The 24,668-nt window shown below is 49.4% G+C and overlaps 1 protein-coding gene across 2 annotated transcripts in view; it reads left to right on the top strand.

Annotated features, from left to right (window-relative positions):
• The window catches only part of LOXHD1 (lipoxygenase homology PLAT domains 1), a 102,880-nt gene that overhangs the window by 70,361 nt on the left and 7,851 nt on the right, over nucleotides 1–24,668 (top strand). Inside the window, exons 29-39 of one of the 2 annotated variants that reach the window (XM_028135951.2) lie at nucleotides 1,779–1,933; nucleotides 3,230–3,439; nucleotides 3,560–3,695; nucleotides 5,905–6,113; nucleotides 6,968–7,153; nucleotides 9,916–10,043; nucleotides 11,175–11,292; nucleotides 12,256–12,430; nucleotides 13,979–14,164; nucleotides 17,798–17,968; nucleotides 23,917–24,049. In XM_028135951.2, the coding sequence (XP_027991752.2) occupies nucleotides 1,779–1,933; nucleotides 3,230–3,439; nucleotides 3,560–3,695; nucleotides 5,905–6,113; nucleotides 6,968–7,153; nucleotides 9,916–10,043; nucleotides 11,175–11,292; nucleotides 12,256–12,430; nucleotides 13,979–14,164; nucleotides 17,798–17,968; nucleotides 23,917–24,049 (1,807 nt within the window). The remainder of the gene's footprint in view (nucleotides 1–1,778; nucleotides 1,934–3,229; nucleotides 3,440–3,559; nucleotides 3,696–5,904; nucleotides 6,114–6,967; nucleotides 7,154–9,915; nucleotides 10,044–11,174; nucleotides 11,293–12,255; nucleotides 12,431–13,978; nucleotides 14,165–17,797; nucleotides 17,969–23,916; nucleotides 24,050–24,668) is intronic. The other variant, XM_054724003.1, reaches the window with a different exon arrangement.

Genomic DNA, 24,668 nt, shown 5'->3' with positions numbered 1-24,668 from the left:
TCCACCGAGAGCTGTGCTGCCTGGGTGGGAACGGGAGGGAGGAGGATCCAGAAATAGCCAGATTTGACTGCACAGCCGCATTGCTCAACCCTCAGAAGCAGAATCCGTTTTCCTAATTCCCAAAAGACTGGCGAGAGCAGTGGGGGTGGAAGAGGAGAGCAGGAGGGCATTTAGTCCCAGTTCCTGGTGACATGGCACCCCACTCTGGGGCAAGGGCTCCTAGAAAATGTCCTGCCCAGGTGTGGAGCAGGGCTGAATGCACAGCCAGGAAATAAATGGAGAGAAAAATGGGGGTGGAAAAGGGGGAGGGAGGACAGTCAACTGTTATGTTTAAACTGTGACAAAATCCCTGATGTGACTCATGTCAGTATTAACCAGACAGGCTTGGGTAACGTTGACTTTTAAGCACCAAAGAGAAGATTTTATTTGTAATGCAACACATGAAATGCTGAGCAGGTTCTGCACTGAGCTGAGTAGGGTGGGCATGGGGGCAGGGGGGCAGTCCTGGTTCCTGCCCCTGAGGGAGGCAGGCCTCTGAGAGCCGTTCTCACAGTGCACCTGCGAGGTTTGGAGAGCAGAGTGCTGGGTGGGGCTGTGCAGCCAGGGCGGGTGGGTGGGGAGAAGTTGGAAAAGGGGGTGCGAGGAGGATGGCTCTCAGGTTTGGATGTGAGATTGTGACTGTGATCTAGTCTAGGTGGGCGTGTCCCCTAGGTCAGCGGTTGCCAACCGGTGGTCTGTGGACCACTGGTGGTCTGTGAGGTCCGAAAGGTTGGCGACCGCTGCCCTAGGTGACAGAGGTGTGAATCCAGAGCACAGGAGGACACTGGGTTGGAGATATGGATTCATGGACCTCATGGAAATTAGCACCCGGGACTTGCAGGGCGAGAGCCAAGGGCAGCGGATAGAACCAGGTGACAGTGGCATGGGGTCGGGGGCAGATTAGAAGCCATAATGCTGCTCAAGAGGGGGCAGCCAGAGAGGCCGGAGGAGAGCAGGGGAGAAAATGCCGTGGAATCCTGGGAAAATGAAGGAAAGACTAGGAGCCAAGCGTGGGCATGTATGCATTCCATAGCCACAGCTATGAGCAATTCACATCACCTTACTTTTCTAAATGTAATTAAATGTGGCTCTGAGCCCATTTGCAAGGTTGGTAAGAAAGTCCATCTCAGTCCCTGCACGAGGGGCATCCCCTTTCTAGGGTCTTATAAGAATCCTGAAGCTACAGACTACGAAGCGCACACAGGCAGGCAGTTTCCAAGTCTTTCCCCCAGAAGCTATAGGGGGTGGATGGTTCGAGGGGTGCTGGGAGAATACTCCATCCTTTGAGTCTTTTTTATTTTTTAATGCTCACCCAAGGGTATTCTTCCATTGATTTTCAGAGAGAGTGGGAGAGGGAAAGACAGAGAGAAATAGAGAGAAACACATTGATTGGTAGCCTTCTGCACTAGCACCACCAGGGCGCCTGCGAGGGAGGAGCCTGCAACCGAGGTACATGCCCTTGACCAGCGCAGGCTGATACTCTATCCACTGAGCCGAACTAGGTAGAGCCATCTTTTGAGTCTTAGAAACCACCTTTGTCAGGTCAGATGGGCAACTTCCCACTGGTGAATCCATGTGGAATTGAGCAAATTATAGGAAAACACTAACTCCTCCTTGAGCCCTGGGCCAAATGCCTGAACCTCCTACAAATCCAGTTCCCTCAAACCTAAAGTGATGCCATCTTTATTTTCCCCTTTGTCCATCCCTCTGTCTGTTTTTCTGTCCATGTGCCGACCCAGTTGTGCTGTACTCGGTGCAGATCTTCACAGGAAATGTTCCCGGGGCAGGAACGGACGCCAAGGTCTACATCACCATCTATGGAGACCTGGGGGACACTGGGGAGCGGTACCTCGGCAAGTCAGAGAACCGCACCAACAAGTTTGAGAGAGGAACGGTAGGAGGGCACACGGAGTTGATCCTCTTCCCTTCTCCTCCCCGGGGCCAGATAACATCCCACACATGAAACTGCTATAGTTATTTCCCTGGTCCCCGGAAATAACTATAGCAGTTTAGAAATAACTAAAGCGCTAAACACCGGATGGCTCCAGATTTTCCATTGTAACAATTATCCTGCAACAGACTTCCTTGCTCACCTGAGAAAGTGTCCCCGCAGGACAGATGCAGGAAGTGGAATTGCTGTGTCAGAAGGTGTGCTCATTGCTGCGCCAATGAACTCAGTGCCCCAAGGCCTGCACGAGTCCACACCTGCCCTCAGCCATGCACATTCACCTGCAATTCCTCAGCCGGAAGACTGGCCTACCCCGGCTGCCTGGAAGGCCCAGCCCCCCATCTTCAGCTTAATGCCACCACCTGGAGAGTCTTCCCAGCTCTGCCTCCAGCCTACCACAGGCAGCCCTTCCACCACCTGGGCTGTCCCAGGGAGGAACCCTGTAGTATTTAGCTCTGGGCTCCCGACCACGCTCAGCACAGTGACTCAGCACATCTTTCAGCAGAAAAGCGCGTGTCACTCGAGGTTACCTGTCCCTCCTCCTCCTCCTCAGGCTCCTACCTGCCACGTTCAATTTGTGTTTTGACTGCACTTTACTCAAGGCCTAGAACTCCACATCTCACTGAACAGTCCCCAAAGAATCCAATTACCCGAGTATAATGTCACTGTACTGAAGGCATAATCAGGCACACAGAGGAGGGTTTTATGTCACACCCTACATAAACCCTCCTGAACCCACACTTGAGATGTTGTCCCCTGCACTCTCCTCAGCCTTGCCTCCACCAGAGCCTGCACCCTGAAGGTTGGCCCTCCAACTGCCTCCCAGCTTCCCCATGGAAATTTCAAGCCGCTCCCATCATTCAGAACTCCACCTCGTCCTCAGCTCTTACCCTCCAGCCTCCAACCTGAACTCATGCTGATACTCAACTAAGGATGCCCAGTTACAGGACAGGGCAGAGCCCCTCGTCTGTCCCACCCCCACTCACACAGCTCATCGGGTCCATCTTCCAAACACCCACAGAAATTTTCCCAAAGGACCTGGACTGCAAAACAGGGCCATGTGCAAGCGAGGCCTTGGAATACCAAACTCTCCGGGTTAGAGATTTGGGCCTGGAGGGCTCCCCAGCTAGGAAGGTCTGCTTAGCTTGACAATTGGGGGATGTGGAAGGTGCTGGTTGGACGGGGTTGGAGTGGATCGAGGTGGGGACCTCCCACCCAAGCCCCCACATCTGGACTCCCCAGGCCGACACCTTCATCATCGAGGCAGCTGATTTGGGCGTCATCTACAAGATTAAGCTCCGCCATGACAACACCAAGTGGTGCGCAGACTGGTATGTGGAGAAGGTGGATATCTGGAATGACACCAACGAGGACGAGTTCCTGTTCCTGTGCGGGCGCTGGCTGTCCCTGAAGAAGGAGGACGGGCGACTGGAGAGGCTCTTTTATGAGAAGGTGCGGGAAAGGCAGCGGGGGGCTGGGCTCAGCCAGGCCTGTCCCCATCCTCCACCTGGGGGAGGCCTGAGGGCGGCAGGTGCGGCAGGTGGAGGGGGCCTGGTCGTGCTCTCCCCACAGGAGTACACGGGGGACCGGAGCAGCAACTGCAGCAGCCCGGCTGACTTCTGGGAGATCGCCCTGAGCTCCAAGATGGAGGGTGTGGACATCGCCTCGGTGACGGGGCCCATGGCAAACTACGTCCAGGAGGGCCGGGGTAAGCCAAGCAGGAACAGAACATGGAAACGTGTTTAAGATGTTCTCAGACAGGCCATGCCTTAGCTCCACCATTGTCTGTCTGACTCACTCTGAGCTGTGCCATGATGACACCAAGTGGTGGGCAGACTTGGTGCTGATGGTGGCCTCGCATCAAGGTGTCTAATGTCTTATAATTTATACACAGTTTTCACACTTACTGCCTATTTCCACCCCCACGACTCTGAGAGGTGAGAGGGCAGGGATTAGCTGCTGTACAGATGGGAAAACAAAGGCTGAGACGTTAGAGTAATGATGTCCTTAATCTACTGATCCACCACCAGCAGGGGTCATCCTCAGCTCTGCCCTTACCCAGACTCTCAGGCTATAGATTCTGCCCAGGGCACCCGGACAAGTCTCATCAGACAGAGCAGAACTGCAGCAGTGAGAACCCCTTCCTGTTAGTAGAGCATCACACGAAGGACTAGGCCATGCAAACTTAAGGCACGATGTGTTGGGGACTGGGAGGGGATAGGGAAAAAGTCCTGAACTGGGTTTTTTTGGACATTTAAGTTACACTTCTGGTTCTGACAATAATACATGGGGCCCTGGACAAGTTACTTTTTGGCTTCTGTTTTTCCCTCCTCCATAAAACAATATTATAATCCCCTGACAAATTCCTTATTCCAACTAGATTTTTGAGATAAGGCAGTACTATATTTGTCTATTGGACATTTAAATGGGCACTGCCTTTCTGCTCAGTTCTCTTAAGTATAGAGCATGACACCACTATATTCCTCTCCAGGAGACCACATGGTGGGTCTGTGGGGTTGGGCAGGGAGTGTCGATCATTCTATGTTCTACCTTCTCACTATGTGAATAAATGACGGGAACCACGAGCAAGTGCCTCTCCTTGATTAAGCCACTGTGATCAACCGTGAAAAGGCCAACAGGGCTCTCTTTATAAAGATGAAACAAGGTCATGGCCAGGTACAGAAAACAATGCAGGTAATTGCAGTCAGGAAGGTCTAGTTTGGAAACTTTTCGAAGAGATATGGATTGCATAAGCTATAACCCACTACACCAGGGCAGTGTCTCCCAAGCTAGTGAGGAAGATGAGCCAGGAGAAGGGTTTCCAACTTGTATCAATAGTAACTGCCAGTGTCAGAGACCTGGAGATAGTGACTTAAACAATGGAGGGATTTTTCTTTTCTCTCACATAAGAAGTTCAAGGGTAGACAGTTGGTGCTGAGATAGCAGCTCCAGTGAAGTCAGGGAGATAGGCTCTTTCAACTTAATCACTCTGGCAACCTCCCAAGTGGCTTCCACCCATGGTTCCAAGGTGACTGCTGGAGCTCCAGCCATCACATCCACACCCCAAGCAGAATGAATGGAAAGGTAAGGGGCAAAAAGGTGCTCCTCCCTGTTGAGTCAGATCCTTTAAAATAAATTTTCCTGCCAGGCTTGTGTGGCTCAGTGGTTGAGTGTGTTGACCCATGAACCAAGAGGTCACAGTTTGCTTCCTGGTTGGGGCACATGCCCGAGTTGTGGGCTCTATCCCCAGTAGGGGGCGTGCATGAGGCAGCAGAGCAATGATTCTCTCTCCTCCCTTCTCTTTTTCTCTCCCTTCCTCTCTCTAAAATCAATAAAAACCTATTTTAAAAATAAAATAAAAATTTCCAACAACATCCGCTTACATATCATGACTGCCCCTAGCTGCAAATAGAACAAATACTGGGTGGGCAACTAGAACTCTCTGCCACATGACCTGAGCAAGTTTTTATGCTGATCCATCTGGTTTAGTGGATGGAAATGGGTACTTCCTAGAATTTTCATTTACCATGTTACATACATAATACTCTTCTATTCTTCTTCCCTAAATTCCTACTTTCTGTGAGACCTTGGTTTTGCTGACCTCATTTTTGCTGATATAGGAAGCTTCTCTGGCATCCCCTGTACTTGGGGAAAGGTGGTTGTTCTTACCCACTTCACCTGGGAGTGCTAGGGGCAACTAAGTTTTCATGTGGCAAGGACGCTCTCTTTGATCTTCACTTGGGAGTCAACAGCTCCCTCACTCTTTGGAGGGTAGACACTCACCCGTCTGGAAGGCTCCCTTGCACTTTGTCTCAGAGGCAGGGAGGCAAAGTCTCCAAGTCTCATTTCCAAGTCCACGCTAAGCCTGCCCTGGTCCACCTGGCCTGTCATGAGGTGGGGCCCCTGATCTCTTGCAGTCATTCCCTACTATGTGTCAGTCACCACTGCGAAACACAAGGACGCAGCCACGGACAGCCGGGCCTTCATCATCCTCATCGGAGAGGACGATGAGGTCAGTAACCGCATCTGGCTGGACTATCCCCGAGGGAAGAAGGGCTTCAGCTGCGGCTCCGTGGAGGAGTTCTACGTCGGAGGCTTGGATGTCGGCGTCATCAAGAAAATAGAGGTGCTGGCTCCTGGGGCCTGGGGATAGTGACCACCCCCAGGAAGGAAGGAGCTGACCTGTACATGGGTGGGAGGGGCATGGAGGGCAGGCAGAGGAACTGACCTGAGCCCCAACTCAGAGCAGGTAGCAGGGGAAGACTCCCTGGCCTCTGCCATCACCTTGGGTGAGTCGCCCACCCCTCCAGGTCCCAGTTTTCCACCCAATGGGAACACCTTGTGTATTCGATTTCTATTGCTGTGTAACCCATGGCCATAAACTTAGTAACTTAAGAGCACACGAATGTATCATCTCACATTTTCCTGGGACAGGAATCTACTAGTGAGTGTGAGTTAGCTGGTTCTCTTCCCAATATGCCACTGCGCTGAAATCAAGTTGCTGCTGGGGCTGTGGTCTCAGCTGAGGCTTGGGATCCTGTTCTAAGCTCACTGGTTATCAGCAAAATCTATTTCCTTGTGGTTGTAGGACTGAGGCCTCCAGTTCCCAGAGGCCGCCCGCATTTCTTACCATGTGACCCCCTCCAAAACATGGCAGCTCATTTCTTCAAGGCCAATAGAAGATGTCTTCTGCTTCAAATCTCTCTGACTTCTTCTATCTCCGATGTCTAGACCCTCTTTTAAAAGGGCTCACCTGATTAAGCCAGGCCCACCCAGAATAATCTTTTTTTTTTAACTCAAAGTCATCTGATTGTATCTGCAAAATCTTTTCCCCTCAAGGGAGGGACTTGGGTCAGTGAATCCAGAGCATATTGGAAGGAAGTACTGAGGGAGGAGGCTGAAGGGGATGCTGAGCAGGGCAGAGAGGGCTTCCTTCCCAGTGGTGCCCAGATCCTCACAGCCCCTTGTGTCCCCACATAGCTGGGCCATGATGGGGCCTCCCCCGAGAGCTGCTGGCTGGTGGAGGAGCTGAGTTTGGCTGTGCCCACCCTGGGCACCAAGTACACATTGCGCTGCAATTGCTGGCTCGCCAAGGACCGAGGAGATGGCGTCACCTCCCGAGTCTTTGACCTCCTGGATGCCACGGTGGTGAACATTGGGGTGAAGGTATAGATGGGCCCTGAGTGTGTGCATTGCACAGCAAGAGCAGTGCAAGGTGGTGTGGGGGAGCGGTAGGGAGATGAATGTGAGGGAAGCAGGAAACTCATCCCTGGGGTGTTGGCCGAAGCTTCAGCCTGGTCTACCAGCCAGATGCACTTTGCTTGGAGCCAGGAGACTCTGGTCTCTTTTGGTCTGCTGCTGTATGACCTTCGATAAGTCAGTTAGCCTCTCTGGGCCTTGGTCTTTTCCTATAGCACCCAGAAATCATGCTTGCCATTCTGTTTCATGTTAAGATCTTAACTAATATGATCACGATGAGTCTTGCAAAGTAGCAGCTTTACATAGATTCTCAGAGTCAGTATTCTCCAAGTCTGCTCCATCAGCCCCTCTAGGACATGATGGGGACAGGTGGCACTGGGGTTCCGTGAGCCTCTGGGAGAGCTGTCTACACAAGACCCTTTGACCACCTGCCCTGGCTCCACCTCTAACTGACCAAATGATCTGGGATGAGTTATATAAACTCACAGGTCAGTGCTGGGCAGCAGGGAGGATGACTGGGTGCTAATGTCCAGGGAACATGGCTGGTTGGCAGCCCAGAGGCATCTAGTCACGTGACCCCGCAGGCTTCTCTTTCTCTTGGGAAAGCCGCGGGGTCAACAGAAGGCTTTAGCCCTCATCTCGGTTTCTGAATCCAAACCAATGGGAGACTAGATTTAAGTTAGAAGCTGTCCCACAAAGGTCAGAAGAAACCACCCTGGCCTGAGCATGCGCTGCCGTGTTGTCTATGGAAACAGAAGGAAGGGCTGAGTCACTGGCTGTAAAAACCTGACAGGCAGGAGAGTAGATGCCTGTCCCTCCCCTGCGTGAAGCCAGAGGACAGAACTTTCTACAACATAGACAGCCCTCCTCCCTTCCCCAGATGACTCCATCTGTGGCCAGACGGTCTGTGTGGGTGAGCACACAATTTCTCCCAGGACCTCTGTCCTGACCCAGTTCCCCGCGTGCACCAGCCCCCAGCACATGTACAGCCATCCCCCAGCACATGTACAGCCAGCCCCCAGCACATGTACAGCCCACGGCACGCCTGCATCTCCCTCTCAGCTCTTCAGTCCATGGAAATCCGGACCCACATCCCTGTTATCCGTGTGACAAAATAACACAGGTTTGTCGCTTTACAAAGAGCCACAGGATTCTTTGGGCTAGCCGTCTCCCCAGGACACCTGATATCAGACTGGAATTACAAAAGCCCCATTTTGGTATTTCTTTCTGGAAACACAACTGTGATATAAAAAGAGACATATAAAAGGAGAGAGATATGGACACAGAGAACACAGGAGTCTGGAGGGAGCCAGTCTCCTTAGGACCACGAGGCGCCCATTTTGACCCTTCTATGTTCCATGTCTGTCTGGATAAGAGCAAAAAGGCATCAGGCTCCTGCTTTCATTCTCACTAGCTACATGCCCATCAGATGCCCTTGTTAGATGGTCTACATGGAGTTTCCTGGTAAAGCAAAAGGCTCCTCAATTATTCCCTCAACAAACCTATGGCCTGGGCCAGGCCTGAAAACACTCCTTCTGATCTTGGTATCCATGGCAAAGGTTCTAGCCGCTGCTTGACAAGCACACAGCACCCATCAGGTCCAGCAGTGCTGGCATGATCACTGTGATGGATAACGTGGGTTCTGAGTTCTAAAGCTTCTGGTGTGTGGGTACCAGGCACCTGCACAGATGAGAATACCTACCACGTGGCAGCTGCAGGGGAAGGGAGAGGCCAGGTGTGTGCAAAGGAGATGGTTAGCCTGGCATTTCCTCTGCTCTGTGTGCCAGCCACTCCTGAGCCTTTGGGGTCTAATTGCTAGTCCTTGGGCACCAGGTGAGAGGGAATGGAATAAGAAGCCAAGGCTAGAAGACACCCCGGCTCATGGTAAAGATGCCCCTTTTGCCATGAAGCTGCTTCTCAGAAGAAGAACCAAGGCAGGGCCTCAGTGGGGGTCCTGGGAAGAGCAGGCTACTCCCCCCCCCCTCTGGTGGAGACAAAGGGACTATATCCTCTTTGCAGCAAACCTCAGGCCAAAGGGAAAAGTTCCAAACTAAAGCAAAACTCAGATAGACTAGGAGGTTGTCCCATGTCACAAGTGGACGGAGGCTGAGCTCCCTTAAACAGCACCCCCAATGGACTCCTCGCTCCCCGATGTGCGGGGTGTCTGTTGGCTGCGGCACGCAGGGGGGACAGTCACCCAGAACTGGTGCCACTTCTTAAGGCCAAACCACGTGGCAGGCCCAGTGTCTGCAGCTGTCACAACTCTGCCAAGTGTTTGCCCCCATTTCATGAGGACAAAGCAGAGGCTGGCAAGGCGGGGGGGCATCTGCCTACGTTCAACAGCTTGCAGATGGGGGGTCTGGGACTCCAGTGGAGCTCTGGAGGCTCCCAAAGCCTCTGTCCTGCCACCATGTGCTGCATGGTGTTAGGTTGGGATTCTATTCACTGAGGAATCGGTCAACGCTGGGACTGTCAGTCATGTATCTGCTGCACACACGTTCTCTATGTGAAAGAAATTCCCTCTAGTACTAACCTGGGCACAGTGGGGGACATAGAGTGACAGGTCTGACTCTTGCTCTCCAGTCATTCATAGTTGATGGGGGCGGGTGGCCTCTCTTCAGAGCCACAGAGCTTAGAGAGAGTGTTGTCTTGCCCTGGTCAGAATGAGGCAAGTCAGTGGGGTTGGTGGGTGAGGCCAAAGCTCAGGACCCGCATCCCTCTCATGGCAGGAGCTGTATGAGATGACTGTGTGGACAGGCGACGTGGTTGGCGGTGGCACCGACTCCAACATCTTTATGACCCTCTATGGCATCAATGGAAGCACAGAGGAAATGAAGCTGGACAAAAAGAAGGCCAGGTATCCAGGAGCCACCTCTGCCCCTTGCCCCTCACACATCTAGTTCTCCACTTTCTACCCTGACCCTGCCTTCAGCCAGATTGCTTCCCTCCCACACCCTCATACCTTGGGGCCTTCCAGCCTCCACACCTTTGTCCCTATGATTCCCCGCTCCTGGAATGCTCTTCACCCACTCTTTTGTATTTCAAGATCTTTCTCTTTCAAGATCCAGCTCAAACCTACCTCTTCCAGGAAAGCCTTCCTTGATTACCTCATTCTATAACCCACCTGTTCTTCCTTCTTTTTCTTTCTCTCCCTCCCTCCTTCCCTCCCTCCTTTACTCTCTCCCTTCCTCCCTCCCTCCCTTCCTCCCTCCTTCCCTCCCTCCCTTCCACCTATCACTAGGAAATGTTTACTGTAAGGTCTGTAGACTAGTTGAGAGTATCATGTCAGTGTGAATCTCCTGGGCCTCAGGCTCAGAACAGGTTGCTGAAGTTGTCCTGGGTTTGCCCTGTGTATCTACTCAGAGAAGCAGCTGAAGAGGTGACAACTGGGGAGCATGGCCACTGGCTTCCCTGTGTTCCCTTTCTATGCTGGTTTTCTCCTGGCTCCCACCCCTGCTAAAGGCTATCCTGGGGAAAGTACCCACCACCCACTCACGCATTAGTATCTGTGACTGGGAACAGCCTGAGGCTGATCTGGCCAAAGTCTTAGGCTGGGAGGGCACTATTTCACAGAAGGACTTAGGCCTTGGGGGACATGGATCAAAGGCTGACCATTTCTCCAAGGCAGCCCCTCAGTGTGGGAGCCCTGCTGAGATCGCAGGGCTGGAGTCATTCTCCCCAGACCACAGATGGGGAAGCCAAGTCCCTAAGGGAAGCTGGGTGGCTTAGGTGGCTAGCAGGATGAGATTAAGACCCAGAACTGGTAGGTCTTGATTCAGGACCATTTCTACCAGGCAAACTCACTTAACCCAGTATTTCGAGAACACATCTGGGGTGCAAGAGACAGGCTATTGGGGATTCAGTGGGAATTGAGAGGGAGGCTGAGTAAAAGTCTGTTCTCTCCTTACCCTGAACTGGTCTGTGACACAATCTGGGCCCCTCACCACAGCCAGCTTCCCTTTTTCATGCCCCTGCTTTGCACCCCCAGATTTGAGCGGGAGCAGAATGACACCTTCCTCATGGAGATCCTGGACATTGCTCCATTCACCAAGATGCGGATCCGAATTGACGGCCTGGGCAGCCGGCCCGAGTGGTTCCTGGAGAGGGTAAAGTGTCTGTACCCTCGCTCTCCCTTCCACCACGGCCCACACCATCTTCCTGCTCTTTTGGGTTGTCAGTGACTTAATAAAGTGCAAATGTCACCTGAGAGGGTTTTTACACAAACCTAACCAGTAAAGAATCCTATAGACCCCCTTTGACATGAATTAATCCAAGAACACAGTTTTATTTATTTATGCCCAGTCAAAATTGAATCAGCTGCCAGAGAACACAGCATGCACTGCAGCAAGCAGAGGCTTGGTGTGGGCTTCCTGAGGAAGTGAGCTGGGAGGAGTGAGGGGAGCAGCAGGGGCTGGGACAGAGAGAAACTGTGGTGGGAACTTGAAGCAGCCCAGCAAGAATGCTATTGGTGTCCCTGTGATCACTCAGTTAGTGGTGTCTCTTTTTCTGTCTTGGACCTCTATTCTCCCTGAATCAGTCTCTAATCCCCCATCAACCAAAGACCCTCTATCCCGAATCCCCCAGGCTCCTACATCCCCTCTTAGCCATTAGCAGATTTTTTTTTTTGAGCTAACAATATGGTGCCCATGCCAAGGGCAATCTGGCCAACTTCAGTAAATGACAGTGAGGTCCCGTCAGCAGACGTGTTAGGGGACCCAGAGGAAGGCACTTTACCTAGTTGGATGACAGTGTTTGGTTGATCCACTTTCAAGTCTTTCACTCAGCAAATGTTTCTTGTGCCCAGCCTTGGAAACATGTTTGGACAAAGTGCCCATTTCCAAATCCCTAGACTAGAGTCATCATGGTGGGGATTTCAGAACCTGTGCAAGGCACACAGGGCAGGGTCTTCATCTCAGGGAGGACCCTTTCCACTCATCTTGAGCCCAAGTCAGAAGAACTTGTCTCAAAACTGGGGTTCTGGGTCCTTGGGGTTCAGCCAAAGGGGCTGCATTAGCGGGTGGGGGCTGGTGGGTGGGAAGGGCATTCCCATGCCAGGTCCTCTCACCCAGATTCTCCTGAAGAACATGAACACTGGAGACCTGACCATGTTCTACTATGGAGACTGGCTGTCCCAGCGGAAGGGCAAGAAGACCCTGGTGTGTGAAATGTGTGCCGTCATCAACGGGGAGGAGATGATGGAGTACACTTCCTACACCGTCTCGGTTAAGACCAGTGACATCCTGGGTGAGTCAGGGGTCCCCACATCTCCCACTCCCACCTCCCACCTCTCACCTCCCACTACTCTTGCCCCTCTTCAAGTTCTGGCTCAAGTCCTGGACTCTTCAAGGACATTTTTTAGATGGCCTTCCAAAACTTAGTCAACCCAAGTCCTTTCCACAATGTGTTACTTTCTGTCTAGACAGAAGGACTTCCTCCCAGGGACTGAATTGGCTGTTCCTCCTCCCTCAGAGAAGTGGAGGGAGAACAATATTGAACAGTATGGTTAGCACCTCTGTATTCCTGCTATTTCCTAATGCCCCTCACCCAGGTGCCATGTACCCCTGACACCCATCGGTTCCTTCCCACATCCCTGTGCTTTGCAACCTTCTTCTGTGTGCCAGCTTTGGCCTAGGGTCTTAGGATGGAGATATGACCCTGGGCCTCTGTGGGTTTGATATTGTCATAGAGCAATGACAGTGAGGTTCTGTCAGCATACGTGCTGGGGAACCCAGAGAAAGGCACTTTACCTAGATGGGAACCAGCGACAACAGTCATGGAGGGCTTCCTAGAAGTGGTGCCAAAATCTAGTCCAGAAAGTCAAACAGAAGCCACTGAGGCAGAGGGGACAACAAGCAAAACACTAGTGTGTGCAAAGGCCTGGAGCTGAGAGGAAACACTCTTCTCATGAAGGCAGTGCCTCCTACCTACCCCACTCCCCATATCAATCCTGTTCTCCAGGGGCTGTGGCAAGGAACCTGGAAAACTCATTTACACTGATTAAAAATGGCTACTTTAGGATTCGCTTTTGGCCCTGGTAGTTTACATTTTCAAGAGAGAAACATTTAGCCAAAGAAATGAAGCTCTCGTGGCAAAATCTCAGGCATAACTGATGGGCCAGTACAATTGGTAAAGTTTGTTTTAGGCCCCTCCCTTCTTCCTTTTTGTCCTCACAGTGGAGCTTTCACTCTTTTTGTTTAAAGTTCCACATATTTTCAAGCCCCGTCATCCCCTCATGATGCACCCTCAGAAAATAATTGATAAATTTATTGATGACCACAAGGTCTGTATCAAAAGAGCTTCACAGGGTCACCTCTTCCCGAAGCATTTTCTTTTTAACTGGGGTCAATACCTCTATATCTGGCCTAAGCAAATGATATGAACTCTGGTGTAGTATGACAACCAGAGGCAGATCTTGGAAACAAGAAACTTTCCTGTTTCCTCTGCACCTACAGTGTGTAGGAGGGAACCTGTATTTCTAAACTATAAAGCCAGTCTACATGGCATTTCATGTAAGTGTGGGCATATCCCCCAGAACTAGGTGAGTTCTTGTACTAAACCATTCATACATGCTAACCAGGACCCCAGTGAGCCCACCAGCATGTACAAAGCACAGAGATAAACGAAGAATAGAATAGGAGACACAAGAGTGGGGACAAAAAGTATCTACATCACCCTAGCCTAACTGACTCTGAACTCGCCATCTGCATGCCTGGCTCCTCCAAGGAGGCCAGAGCAAGAGGGGTGTGTGTCAGAGAGCCCAGCACCCAGAGCCCTTGTCTTGTATCTTACCAGGTGCGGGCACTGATGCCAACGTGTTCATCACCATCTTTGGGGAGAATGGGGACAGCGGGACCCTTGCCCTGAAGCAGTCGGCCAACTGGAACAAGTTTGAACGGAACAACACGGATACGTTCAACTTCCCTGACATGCTGAGCCTGGGTCACCTCTGCAAGCTGAGGGTCTGGCACGACAGCAAAGGTACCTCCAGCTCAAGGTCAGGGTGGTTGGGGAGGGTAGGCCTCAGCACTCCACCCGAGCCCCTCCCCGGGGTGGCAGACAACTAAGAAAGGCTGGTGGCCACCATGTCGATGTGTCCATTGATTAAAAGAGCCAGTGTTTCTGGAGAGGCTTAGTCCCTCCTGCTCTCTCCCAGGAGGATGAATGGTTCTCAATTTTCTGTGACATTGGAGCACTGTCTTCCTAGTTCAGACATAAAAATTAAGAAAAAGAAAAAGGCTATGTCACTAGATTCACTTCCTGTGGATTTCCTATAAAGGATTATACTGGTCATGAACTTCAGGGTCCTGATGAGGTCCTCTAATACTGGCTGCCAGTCAAGGACATTTATTGTGTGCATATTAGACTTTCTCAGTTTTCTTGATGTATTTTTTCTTCTATGCAAAAATCCGGACTGTCAATTCTTTCTATCTCATCACTGACTGTCAAAATCCTGAATGAAAAGAGGTCGTTCAGCACCATGGACAGCTATAAACAGTGTTTTAGGTGCCAAGCTCTTCAAAGACCTTGATTCCTCCCTTGGATAACCCAAGACTCTGGGATTGCCTTGGCCTCATCATGGCTCTTTGACATAAAAAAAAAAATCCTGAGTCATTGATATTATCTTCTTCCCTTTGTAGGCAGAGAAAGGGGCCTTCCCCCCTTCACCCAGACTTTGGATCTGAAAGCAGGACCATGTCACTGGCAGGGAAAAGAATATTTCTGTATCCTTATTAAACCCAGATGGTTGGGTTATTAGGGTCAGGAAGCCCAAGTTCTGTGCCTAACTTTCTCTTTATAGTAACTTTCTCCTCCAGGAATGGAAGTTTAAATGTTAAATATAAGCTAAGGCAGCTAAACATGTCCTTAAGTGCTCTCCATGTCACATTTTTTTCATATATCGTTTAAAAATACTCAAGCTATATTATGCTTCCCTTGCATAGAAATTTATGAGGACAAATATATTTTGTTTGAGAGTATTCCACACAAAAAAAGTTGAGGATCCTGAAAAATTACTGTGCAAGTCAGGTTACAAATATTTAGTTAATTTAATATCATATCAATCTTCTTTCCCTGAATCTACCTTTCTATCTTTTTTGTTTACTTAATTGTTCTTTTTTTATGAAAAATTTTTAATGTGTACAAAAGTGAAGGAAATATATTAATGAACGTCCACATACCCATCACATAGATTCAACAATTATAATTTGTCATGCTTGCTTTACCCTTTTTATTTTTTCTTTGTTTCTTTTTGGTTGCTGGAAGATCTATACTAATAAAAGGGTAACATGCTCATTAGACCAGACATCCTTCCAGACATCCTTCTGGACAAAGCCATAGTGGTGGGGCCAAGGCAGAGGCTGTTAGGGGTGATCAGGCTGGCAGGGGAGAGCAGTTAGGGGTGATCAGGCAGGCAGGGGAGCAGTTAGGGGCATCAGGCAGGCAGGCAGAGTGGTTAGGAATGATCAGGCAGGTAGGCAGGTGAGTGGTTAGGAGCCAGCAGTCCCAGATTGTGAGAGGGATCCCAGATTGGAGAGGGTATAGGCCGGCCTGAGGGACACCCCTCCCCCCATGCACAAATTTCATGCACCAGGCCTCTAGTATAAAATAAAATTCTAAACCTGTCATTTCATCCCAAACATATTTAATATGTTTCTCTTTTTAGTATGTTTCATATTTTCTTATGAAATCACCATGCTGTTATTACACTTAACAATGATTTTTGTGATATCCAATTTTCATTCCATATACAAATTTTCTTAATAACATAAAAATGTCTGCACTTTTGATTTTATTTGAATCTTTATGCAAAAAGGGTCCACACACTACATTTAGTTGTTATGTCTCCTTAATCTCTTTTACTGTAGAGCAGTGTCTACTCCCTTTACTTTTCTATACCATTAACTTGTTGAAGGAATGGGGTTCAATGAGCTATAGAATTCCCACATTCTGGACCCTATCTGTTTGCTTCTTGGTGGTGTTGCTGCCTCTTTATTCCCCATATTTCCTATAACCTGAAAGCCAGCTCTCAAGGCTTGATTAGATTCAGGTTCAACTTTCTTTGGCAAGAATACTTTCTAGGTGATATCAGCATGACTTTAAAACGGGACCTGTGTAGTTTATGTTACATCATAGCAGTCCCACTCTTATTGACACCCACATACAATAGGACCCAGGGACTGTCAGCCTGATTACTCCATTGTAAAGTTCCCCCATAAGTTTTCATCTCATGGCTTCATCCAGTGATGATCTATTAGGGTTATAAATGATGATTTTCTAATTGTCACTTCTTATCCACTTATCAGCTAGAATTCTGTTAATAAAAATTGTCTCTCAGGCTATTTGGTTACTATGAAATATAGTTTATAGAGAGAAATAAAGATAAACGATGAATTCTTCTCCTTAATTCCAGTTACCAGATAGCTCTTATAATACAGAACAAATTACAACACAAGAATGTTGATTTTATAATTCATCTTGCTCTGTCTTGCTTCCTCTGAAATAAAAACTCTCCTGAAAGGAGGAATTTTTTTAACCACAAAATGACTTTATATGTTTTCTTTTGAATAATATGAATTCATAGAAATATAAAGGACCTCAGAAATCATTATCATCATAACATGTTACACCACTGGAATTTCTCCCCACATGTGGTCCTTCGGCTTTTGAGTTCTCAAGAACACTGAAGGGTTGAGAGTAACTGAACCAATGCACAGTGCAGATAGCATGCAGCTCACAGAAAAAATACACATAGATTCATATGTGATGGCTATAATTTGAGGAACACTTCTAAAGGAATGCCTGCCAATTATAACAGAAACAGCTGATTATTTAATATTAGGGAAAGATGTGTCAGGTTTAGCAACGTACCCTACAGAAATATCTGTTTATGACCCCCTCCTCTGATTGTCAAACAGTGAATGTTCTCAAATTATAAAATATTCATTTGGCATTAATTAAGCAACTGCTACATGCCATTTTCTATGCTGGCATTGAGGAAACAACAACAAATAAGCCTAGTCCCTGCCCTCAAAAGCTCATGATCTATGGGAGGAGACGCATGTAAACAGGGTGATCAGGGCATGTCTTCAGAGTGCTAGGGTCACAAGGAGGACACCTGATACAGGCTGAGTAGGCAATGGGAGAACAGTAGGGAAGACTTGCTGGAGGAGGTGATGTCTGAACGGACTCTATAAGGATAATGGGTGTGAGCGAGATGGACACTGGTATCAAGGAGTCATAGGATTCATCCTTCAGCTTTATGAACTCCAAAAGGTCTAGTTCAGAGACCTCATTGTGAATCTGACAAAACAATGAGCCTATCCCTGGCAAAATGTCCCTGTATAATTATAGCACATTTTTTTCTGGGCCCATAGACTGCTTCAGTCCCCTACACAAATCCTCTAAGTGTTCATGAACCCCAAGTTAAGGATCCTTTCCAGAGAATTATACTCTCTGGGCCACAGAAGCCCTCAGAGATTATCTAACCCAACCCCTCATTTCATCAACAAGGAGACCAAGGCCCAGAGAAGATAGAGAACTTGTCTAGGACCACACAGTCAGAGGGGAGGAAAAGCACATTCACCTCTCATCCCCATGATCTCTTTCCCTCAGGGATATTTCCAGGCTGGCACCTCAGCTACGTGGATGTGAAGGACATCGCCCGCGACGAGATCTTCCGCTTCCAATGTGACTGCTGGCTCTCCAAGACTGAGGGGGATGGACAGACAGTTCGTGACTTGGCCTGTGCCAACAATGAGATCCACGATGAGCTGGAGGAGACCAGTACGTGGGGTTACCAGTGGGCTCAGCCTGGCTGTGATGCTTGGGCTGAATCTTCAGCTAAATGAGAACTAGCTTAGGAAGGAGGTGGGAAATGGTGTTGACAAATCTAAAGAAGAGACTCTTACAGCTGGAGGGGAATCAGCTGCCCAGTGAAGGAAATACTGTTGGGGAGGTATTGGGGAGGTACATAAGTAAACCCCTAAATGTTGTTTGGTGAACCTGAAGCAGCCAAGATACTGGTACCAGATCTTGGCTCTGAATCTCAGGGACTAATTAGGTAGAGGAAAAACTCACTGGGGACAAGCTCATCCTGCCCTGAGGGCTGGGCAAGGAAGTTGGCGAGAGCTCTGTTTTATTTTTATATCATGAACTCCTTCCCATTGATTTCAGTAGCAATAGCTGCCAAATCAAGACTTCCTGGAAACAGAATGTGTGTATGTGTATTGGGGAAGGGGGGGGGGGGGCAGCCAGCATCTCCACCAGCTGCTTTCTCTTTGGTCCCTTCCTCAGGGGATATTTAAAGGGAAAGAGTAATTACTTCATAAGGTGGGATGGCCATCAGGGAGGTGTTTCTTCAATACAGATGCCAGTGTCTGGGTCCAACAGAGGATAAAGGCTCATCAAGGTAGATCCCAGTATAAAGAAAAGATTTTCCAACCTTAGTTATTAAGGTAACACCAGCTATAGAAGAGATAAACTTCAAATCTCAGTGGTTTAACACAACAAAATGTATTTTTCACTCAGGTACAGTCCAGTGTTGTTGTTTGGCAGGAAGTCTTTCTTCCACACTGTGATTCAGGGATCCAAGCTCACTCATCTGTGTCTCTGCCATTTTCAACATGTGGCTCCCACATTTCTAGCAGAAGGGAAAAAAGAAGACGTACCCCAATACCTTCTCTAACACATTGACTTACTTTCTATTGGTGAGAATTAGTCATGTGGCTCCACGTTGATGCAAGAGCACCTGGGAAATGTAGTCCCTGGCTGGACAGCCCTTCCTGGCAAACACTACACCAAGGAAGGGAAACATGGATCTTTGGTGGGAAGCACCTACCCATCTCTGCCACACCATCCAAACTACCAAATGACAAGATTAGCTGCTTTGGAGTTGCATTCCACTGATGTTCCTAGGAGCATTCAAACGAGAGCCAACCTCCCATTTGTCAAGTTGTCTGTATGAAGATTCCTGCACTAATTTAGAGGGTGGACTCCCAGCTTCTGTAATTGCACTTAGTGAGGCGTTGCTGGGTGCCCGGTTTTAATTTAGATGCTATGAGTGGTGCACACTGCTCTGTGACCCCTAGTTGATTTGTATCAGCCTTTGTACAGTGTCCCTGCACAACTATAAGCTCCTAGAAGTCAGGGACAGAATCACTCATGTCTGCAGCCCTCTGCAGCTCTGTAGGCTTTGGTACCTAACAGGTGTGCAGTTAGTTAGGTGCTCAGTGAATGGGAGAAGGTGCAGTCCTTTTCTTTAGAGCCTCACAATCCTGTTAGAAGGAGAAACTTAAGCCCCTTATGCAATAGGAACACTTAAGCCCCTCGCACAGTGCCAAGGTGAGCAACAGAGGCTCCTCAGGCTACTGGCGTTCAGGGCCGGAGAGATTTGTGAGGCCTGGAGCAGAATCACTGAGTCTCCCTCACACATGTCCTGCCTGACAGCTGCTAAGACCTGCCGGATTTGGGTTTGCAGGGAGATTGCAAAGGGTCGGCAGCACATGTGTTAGTTCTAGAAGGATGTGTATGAACTGGAGACGGGAAGGCAGGGGCCCAGAGTCCAGGAGGCACCCGGATCGGTTTCTTTATAAGGAGCCCGCAGAGGACAGAGTGGCACCCACTTACACTGCCCAACAGGGGACAGACAGCCATACCTCTGTCCTTAGATGGAAGCTCATCCGGAGGGGAACCAATGATGCAGCTGGAGCCAAACAGCCATCCCTCGGCTCCCTTTGTTTAACCATTTGGCACATGCTTATTGAGCACCTACTAAGTGCCACAGCCTATTCTGAGCTCTGGGACACACCAATGAATAAAACAGAGACCCTGCCCTTGGGGCACTTACATTCGGTGTCTGTGACCAGGGGCACCTCTGGGCACTCAGCTTGTGACAACAAACACCCTCTGGTACTTGAACAGAGCTTCATATGCGGAAAGCACTCCCCACCTATGTTCACCTTAGGTCCTCACAGCCCCACTCCCTCCCCGTGAGCCAATGCACACCTCTCTCTCATGGGTAAGGGGATCAAAATCCAAAGAGGTGAAGTGACACACCTAAGGCCCATGGGTAAGCTAGTAGCACCCAGGTGACCTGATTCCTAGCCCAGGACTCTGAACCACCACAGGAGGTCTTATCAGTATTGAGCCTGGCTGGCACTCCAGACTGATGGATTGCCCCACATCATTTATCCTCCTGCTCCCTGCCTTCACCTCCAATTCTTGTTAGCAGTTCTGGAAGCTGCTCACAGCCCTTTGCAAGCATGTGCCTCTGCACTTGATCTAATGTGCAGCTGAAGCTGAAAACCACTGGCAATCTTTAAATAATACTGATGCCCAGGTCCTACCCCCTAGGATTCCATTGTAATTGATACAGACTAAGGCCTGGATAGTAGGATCATATGCTCATTTGTGCACATACATGCATGCATACGAGAACTCACACACCTGAAAGGGCAAATAAGGTCTCTCAGGCTGGACCCACGCTTCCCTCTTTACAGCTATCATTTTCCATTTCCCCTCTTGTGGGGCCCTTAGGCCTGGTCAGTCAGCCCAAAAACAGTCTGGTGATGGCCAGCTGCCCAGGGATAGGCAACTCACTGCTTCACCAGGCAGCTCTGTTAGAAAACCCATCTTCATAGTCATGTTCCTGAAACTTCTATCCTTTGGCATAGTGAGGTCAAACAGAAAACTTCAGGAGTGGCCAGGACTCTTGGTTGTACATGTCTGAACCCCAACACTAAGCTGGCTCCAGCAAAAAGGGTGTGTACTGGTTCCCAGAGCTTGGAAGTCTGAAGTGGAGCTATCTCGAGGCTGTGATTTCAGTGTCCCCAGTGGTTTCAATGTCTCCAAACCCCTTTTCTTCTCAACGGTTTTTTTTCTCAGCATTGTGGGAAGATGGCTGCTGGCCACCCCAACCCCACAGCCTTCTAGCTCAGTAGCCTCTATGGAAGGGAAGAGAGTATCCCCCAGGGGAATATTCTGACTGGCCAGAAGGGGCCTATCCGCCCCATCCTCACCACGTAGGAGCTCCCCAGAATAGAGACTGTTCCTGGCAACATGAGGTAGAGAAGGCGATAGGAAGCTGGAAGTTCCCGGTGCCCGCTGGAAGCCCAGGGTCCTGCCCTGGCACTCCTCCACAGCATCACGTGCCCTGCATGTCTTGCCTCAAGACAGACACCTGTTTATTCAGCAGCTGCTCACGTGACATATTGGCTCTTCTTAGTGCATTCTGGATTGCTTGTCCATCTCCCTCTGCAGATGCCAAGCCCAGAACACACGCAAGAAGTAAAAGGTGGTCTACCCGCCTCTCCTATCCTGCCACGCGAACCACACTCATGCTTCCTGAGCTCAGGGTAGCTTTGCTGGTGGGCCTTCATGCTGGTGACTCACGTGGTGGCTCCCCTTCTCCACCTGGGCTTGTCCTGGGGGTCTGCTGGCCCTGTGGGAAGCCTTACTTTGACCCCTCCTGGACTGGGCTCACCCCAGCTACCTGCCTGCTCTTTTAGGGCCCCCATCCTCTTTTGTCTCCACTGTTTCCTCCCAGCAGCCTATCAACAAGTTGAGAGTCAGGCCTCCACATTTTATCAAGCGCCTGATGACTTGGGAAAGAGCGCAAGGTGAAAATATGTTGAATGAAACTTTCTCTCAGAAGACCATTGCTGTGACCAGCAACATTTGTTTCTAAAAATCTACCACATTTGTTTCTAAAAATGTCCTCACTTACATGCCTTACCTCTGTCCCTTACCTTCAGGACCCTCAGAAAAGAATGAGTTGCATTCCACATCCCTCCATCTGCATCATTTCTCACATCTCCTCCTTGAGGTCATTGCAGTGAGCATGGAGGTTTCTCGAGATGCTCCAAACCATTTCCTTACCAATGCCAGATCCATTTTGAACTCACAGGCATATGGTTTGCAGAACACACCTCCCCCTCTACTGGGAAAAAAAATGTTGGGAGAAGTGGGACCATTCTCCACCCTGTCAGGGTTCTAGTCCCTGACAGTGACTCAGCAATTTTACATTCGCTCTGTCCTAGGCTGGGCTCTGTGGGCCCCGCCTTTCTCCAGGTGTTCAGTGCTCTCTGGATGTGTCTTCCTGTTGTGGACTACCTGAGTCTTTGCTCAGATTCATCCTGTCTTTTTCAGGTAGCAGAGATTCTCCTTGAGAAAAGTCACAAAGGCAAAAATGTTGCTGAGGGCCTGGGATGGACATTACACTGAGCAGCAGGCATAGCCATCCCTTTGCTTAATTGTCTTCATCACGTCTCCAAGATAAAGGCACAGAAACAGAGCTATCCCCTTTGGATTCAGAACCCCAAATCCTCACCAATTAATTTACTGCAGTAAGAGTTTCATGCATAGGGACACTCCGAACAGATATTTATTGTGTCTGTCTGTGTGCCAGCTCCATCCCTGGCCTTGACTCCGGGGATCAGTTCTGGATCGTGTGGACTTCAAGCCCCTGCTACACCCCTCAGTATCTTCTCATGCTTCTCCCGCTGCCTAGAACATTCCTCCACTTTCTGCTGATTATAGTCATGGCTCTTCTTCAAGCCCAAGGTGCAATGCCACCTCCTTCACGAAGAGTCCTGTGATTAGCCCAATTATTCATTCATTTGTTCATCAAATATTTACTGAATGCCTCTGTGCTGGGCACTGTTCTGGGCATGTGGGGCCAATCAGTGAGCAAAATGAAGACCCTTGCCCTCAGGGAGCTTGCATTCAGGTGGGAGGAGATTCAATAAACAATAAAGTAATAAGTAAATTACTGTATTTTCCAGCGTATAAGACGACTGGGCATATAGAAGATTTTCCTGGGTTAAAAAGTCGTCTTATATGCCGGAAAATACAGTACATAGCATTTTAGAAGGTTCTAGGTGATAGGGACACAAGAAAATAATAGGTAAAGCAAGCTAGAAGTGCTGTGGGGGGGAGAGGAGGAGGATCAGGTTGTAATTTTAGATGTGGTGGTTGGGGCAGACCAAAGGTGGTAACATTTGAATAAGAAATAGAAGCTGAAGGAGTGAGCCAAACCGATATGGGTGGGCGGGGGAGCGGTGCAGACCATCATTGCAGAACTCTAAGGCAGCAGCCCGCCTCAGTACTCTGGGGACAGCTCAGAGGGAGGCGGAGTGGTTGGAGTGAGCAAGGGAGAACGTTCTAGGTGCTGAGAGAACTAACAGGGAGGCAGGGTTTTCCTCTTGCCTCATGGTACTTGGGCCCTTTGTCACAGGGCTCCCACGTTCTATCTAATCTGTGCCTGTGTGTCTGGGGCTAGAGATTGCGTTCCAGTGTCACCCAGAGTCCAGCCCAGCACTGACAAATGGAATGAATGCAAGACAAGCTTGAGGGAAGTGAGTGGGAGGCTGTGACTGACGCTGAGCCGAAACCAGAGTGAAAACTGAGACAAGATGGGAGTGGGACTGCTTGCTGCAGAGAGTTGAGGCTTATCCTAGAGTCTTGCCTGCCTGGGGCTTCCCAGACCCTTCCAGTAGTGGGGCCCCACCTCTCCTCCCTATTATTTGCCTATGATCTCGCTTTGTGTGTCAGGGGGCCAGGCCCAGCAGCTACCATGTTCCCCATGCAAAGAGGCTGCTACTCTAAATAAAATGGGAGCACCATTCTAGCCCCCCAAAGCAGGGCAGGTTCTATTTTTAGTGCCTCAATTGTGGCCATTTTAACCTCCCCCCTCCCACCCCACCGCTGACCCTCTCCCACCTTCTCCGCTGCAGCCTACGAGATCGTCATAGAAACGGGCAACGGAGGCGAAACCAGGGAGAACGTCTGGCTCATCCTGGAGGGCAGGAAGAACCGATCCAAAGAGTTTCTCGTGGAAAATTCTTCTAGACAGCGGGCCTTTAGGAAGTAGGAAAAAGGGTGCCCACAGGGGCATGGGGGTGGGTGGGTAAGAGAGGAACCCCAAGGATGAAGCCCCCTGCTGGGGGGTCATAAACTTGCCGTTTAATGGGCTTAAATTGCAAGTGCTTGTTGAGTACCTACTGTGTGCTGACTCCATGGGACCTCCTAGGGATGAAACAGGAGGTTCATAAAGGAAAAGCTAGGAGGGGACTGCCATTTAAAGAGATTCCACCAGCCTGGCCGGTGTTGCTCAGTGGTTGAACGTCAACCTCTGAACCAGGAGGTCACAGTTCAATTCTGGGTTAGGGCATATGCCAAGTTGCAAGCTCGATCCCCACTGTGGGCCGTGCAGGAGGCAGCCTATCAATGATTCTCTCTCATCATTGATGTTTCTATATCTCTCTCCCTCTCTGAAATCAATAAAAATATATTATAAAAATAAATAAAGAGAGTCCACCATAAGAGACTAGAACTTAATTATTCCAGCCACTAAAAAGAAAGGATGATTACATAATATGATTGAGATGCTAATTATCACTGTACTGGCAATCATAGTACAATATATGTTATCAAATTAATGTGTTGTACACCTTAAATCTACACAATGTTATATATCAAAGATATG

The sequence above is a fragment of the Eptesicus fuscus genome, chromosome 12 (assembly GCF_027574615.1).
Source record: "Eptesicus fuscus isolate TK198812 chromosome 12, DD_ASM_mEF_20220401, whole genome shotgun sequence".
Lineage (NCBI taxonomy): Eukaryota > Metazoa > Chordata > Mammalia > Chiroptera > Vespertilionidae > Eptesicus > Eptesicus fuscus.
This window is presented reverse-complemented; position numbering and strand designations above follow the sequence as displayed.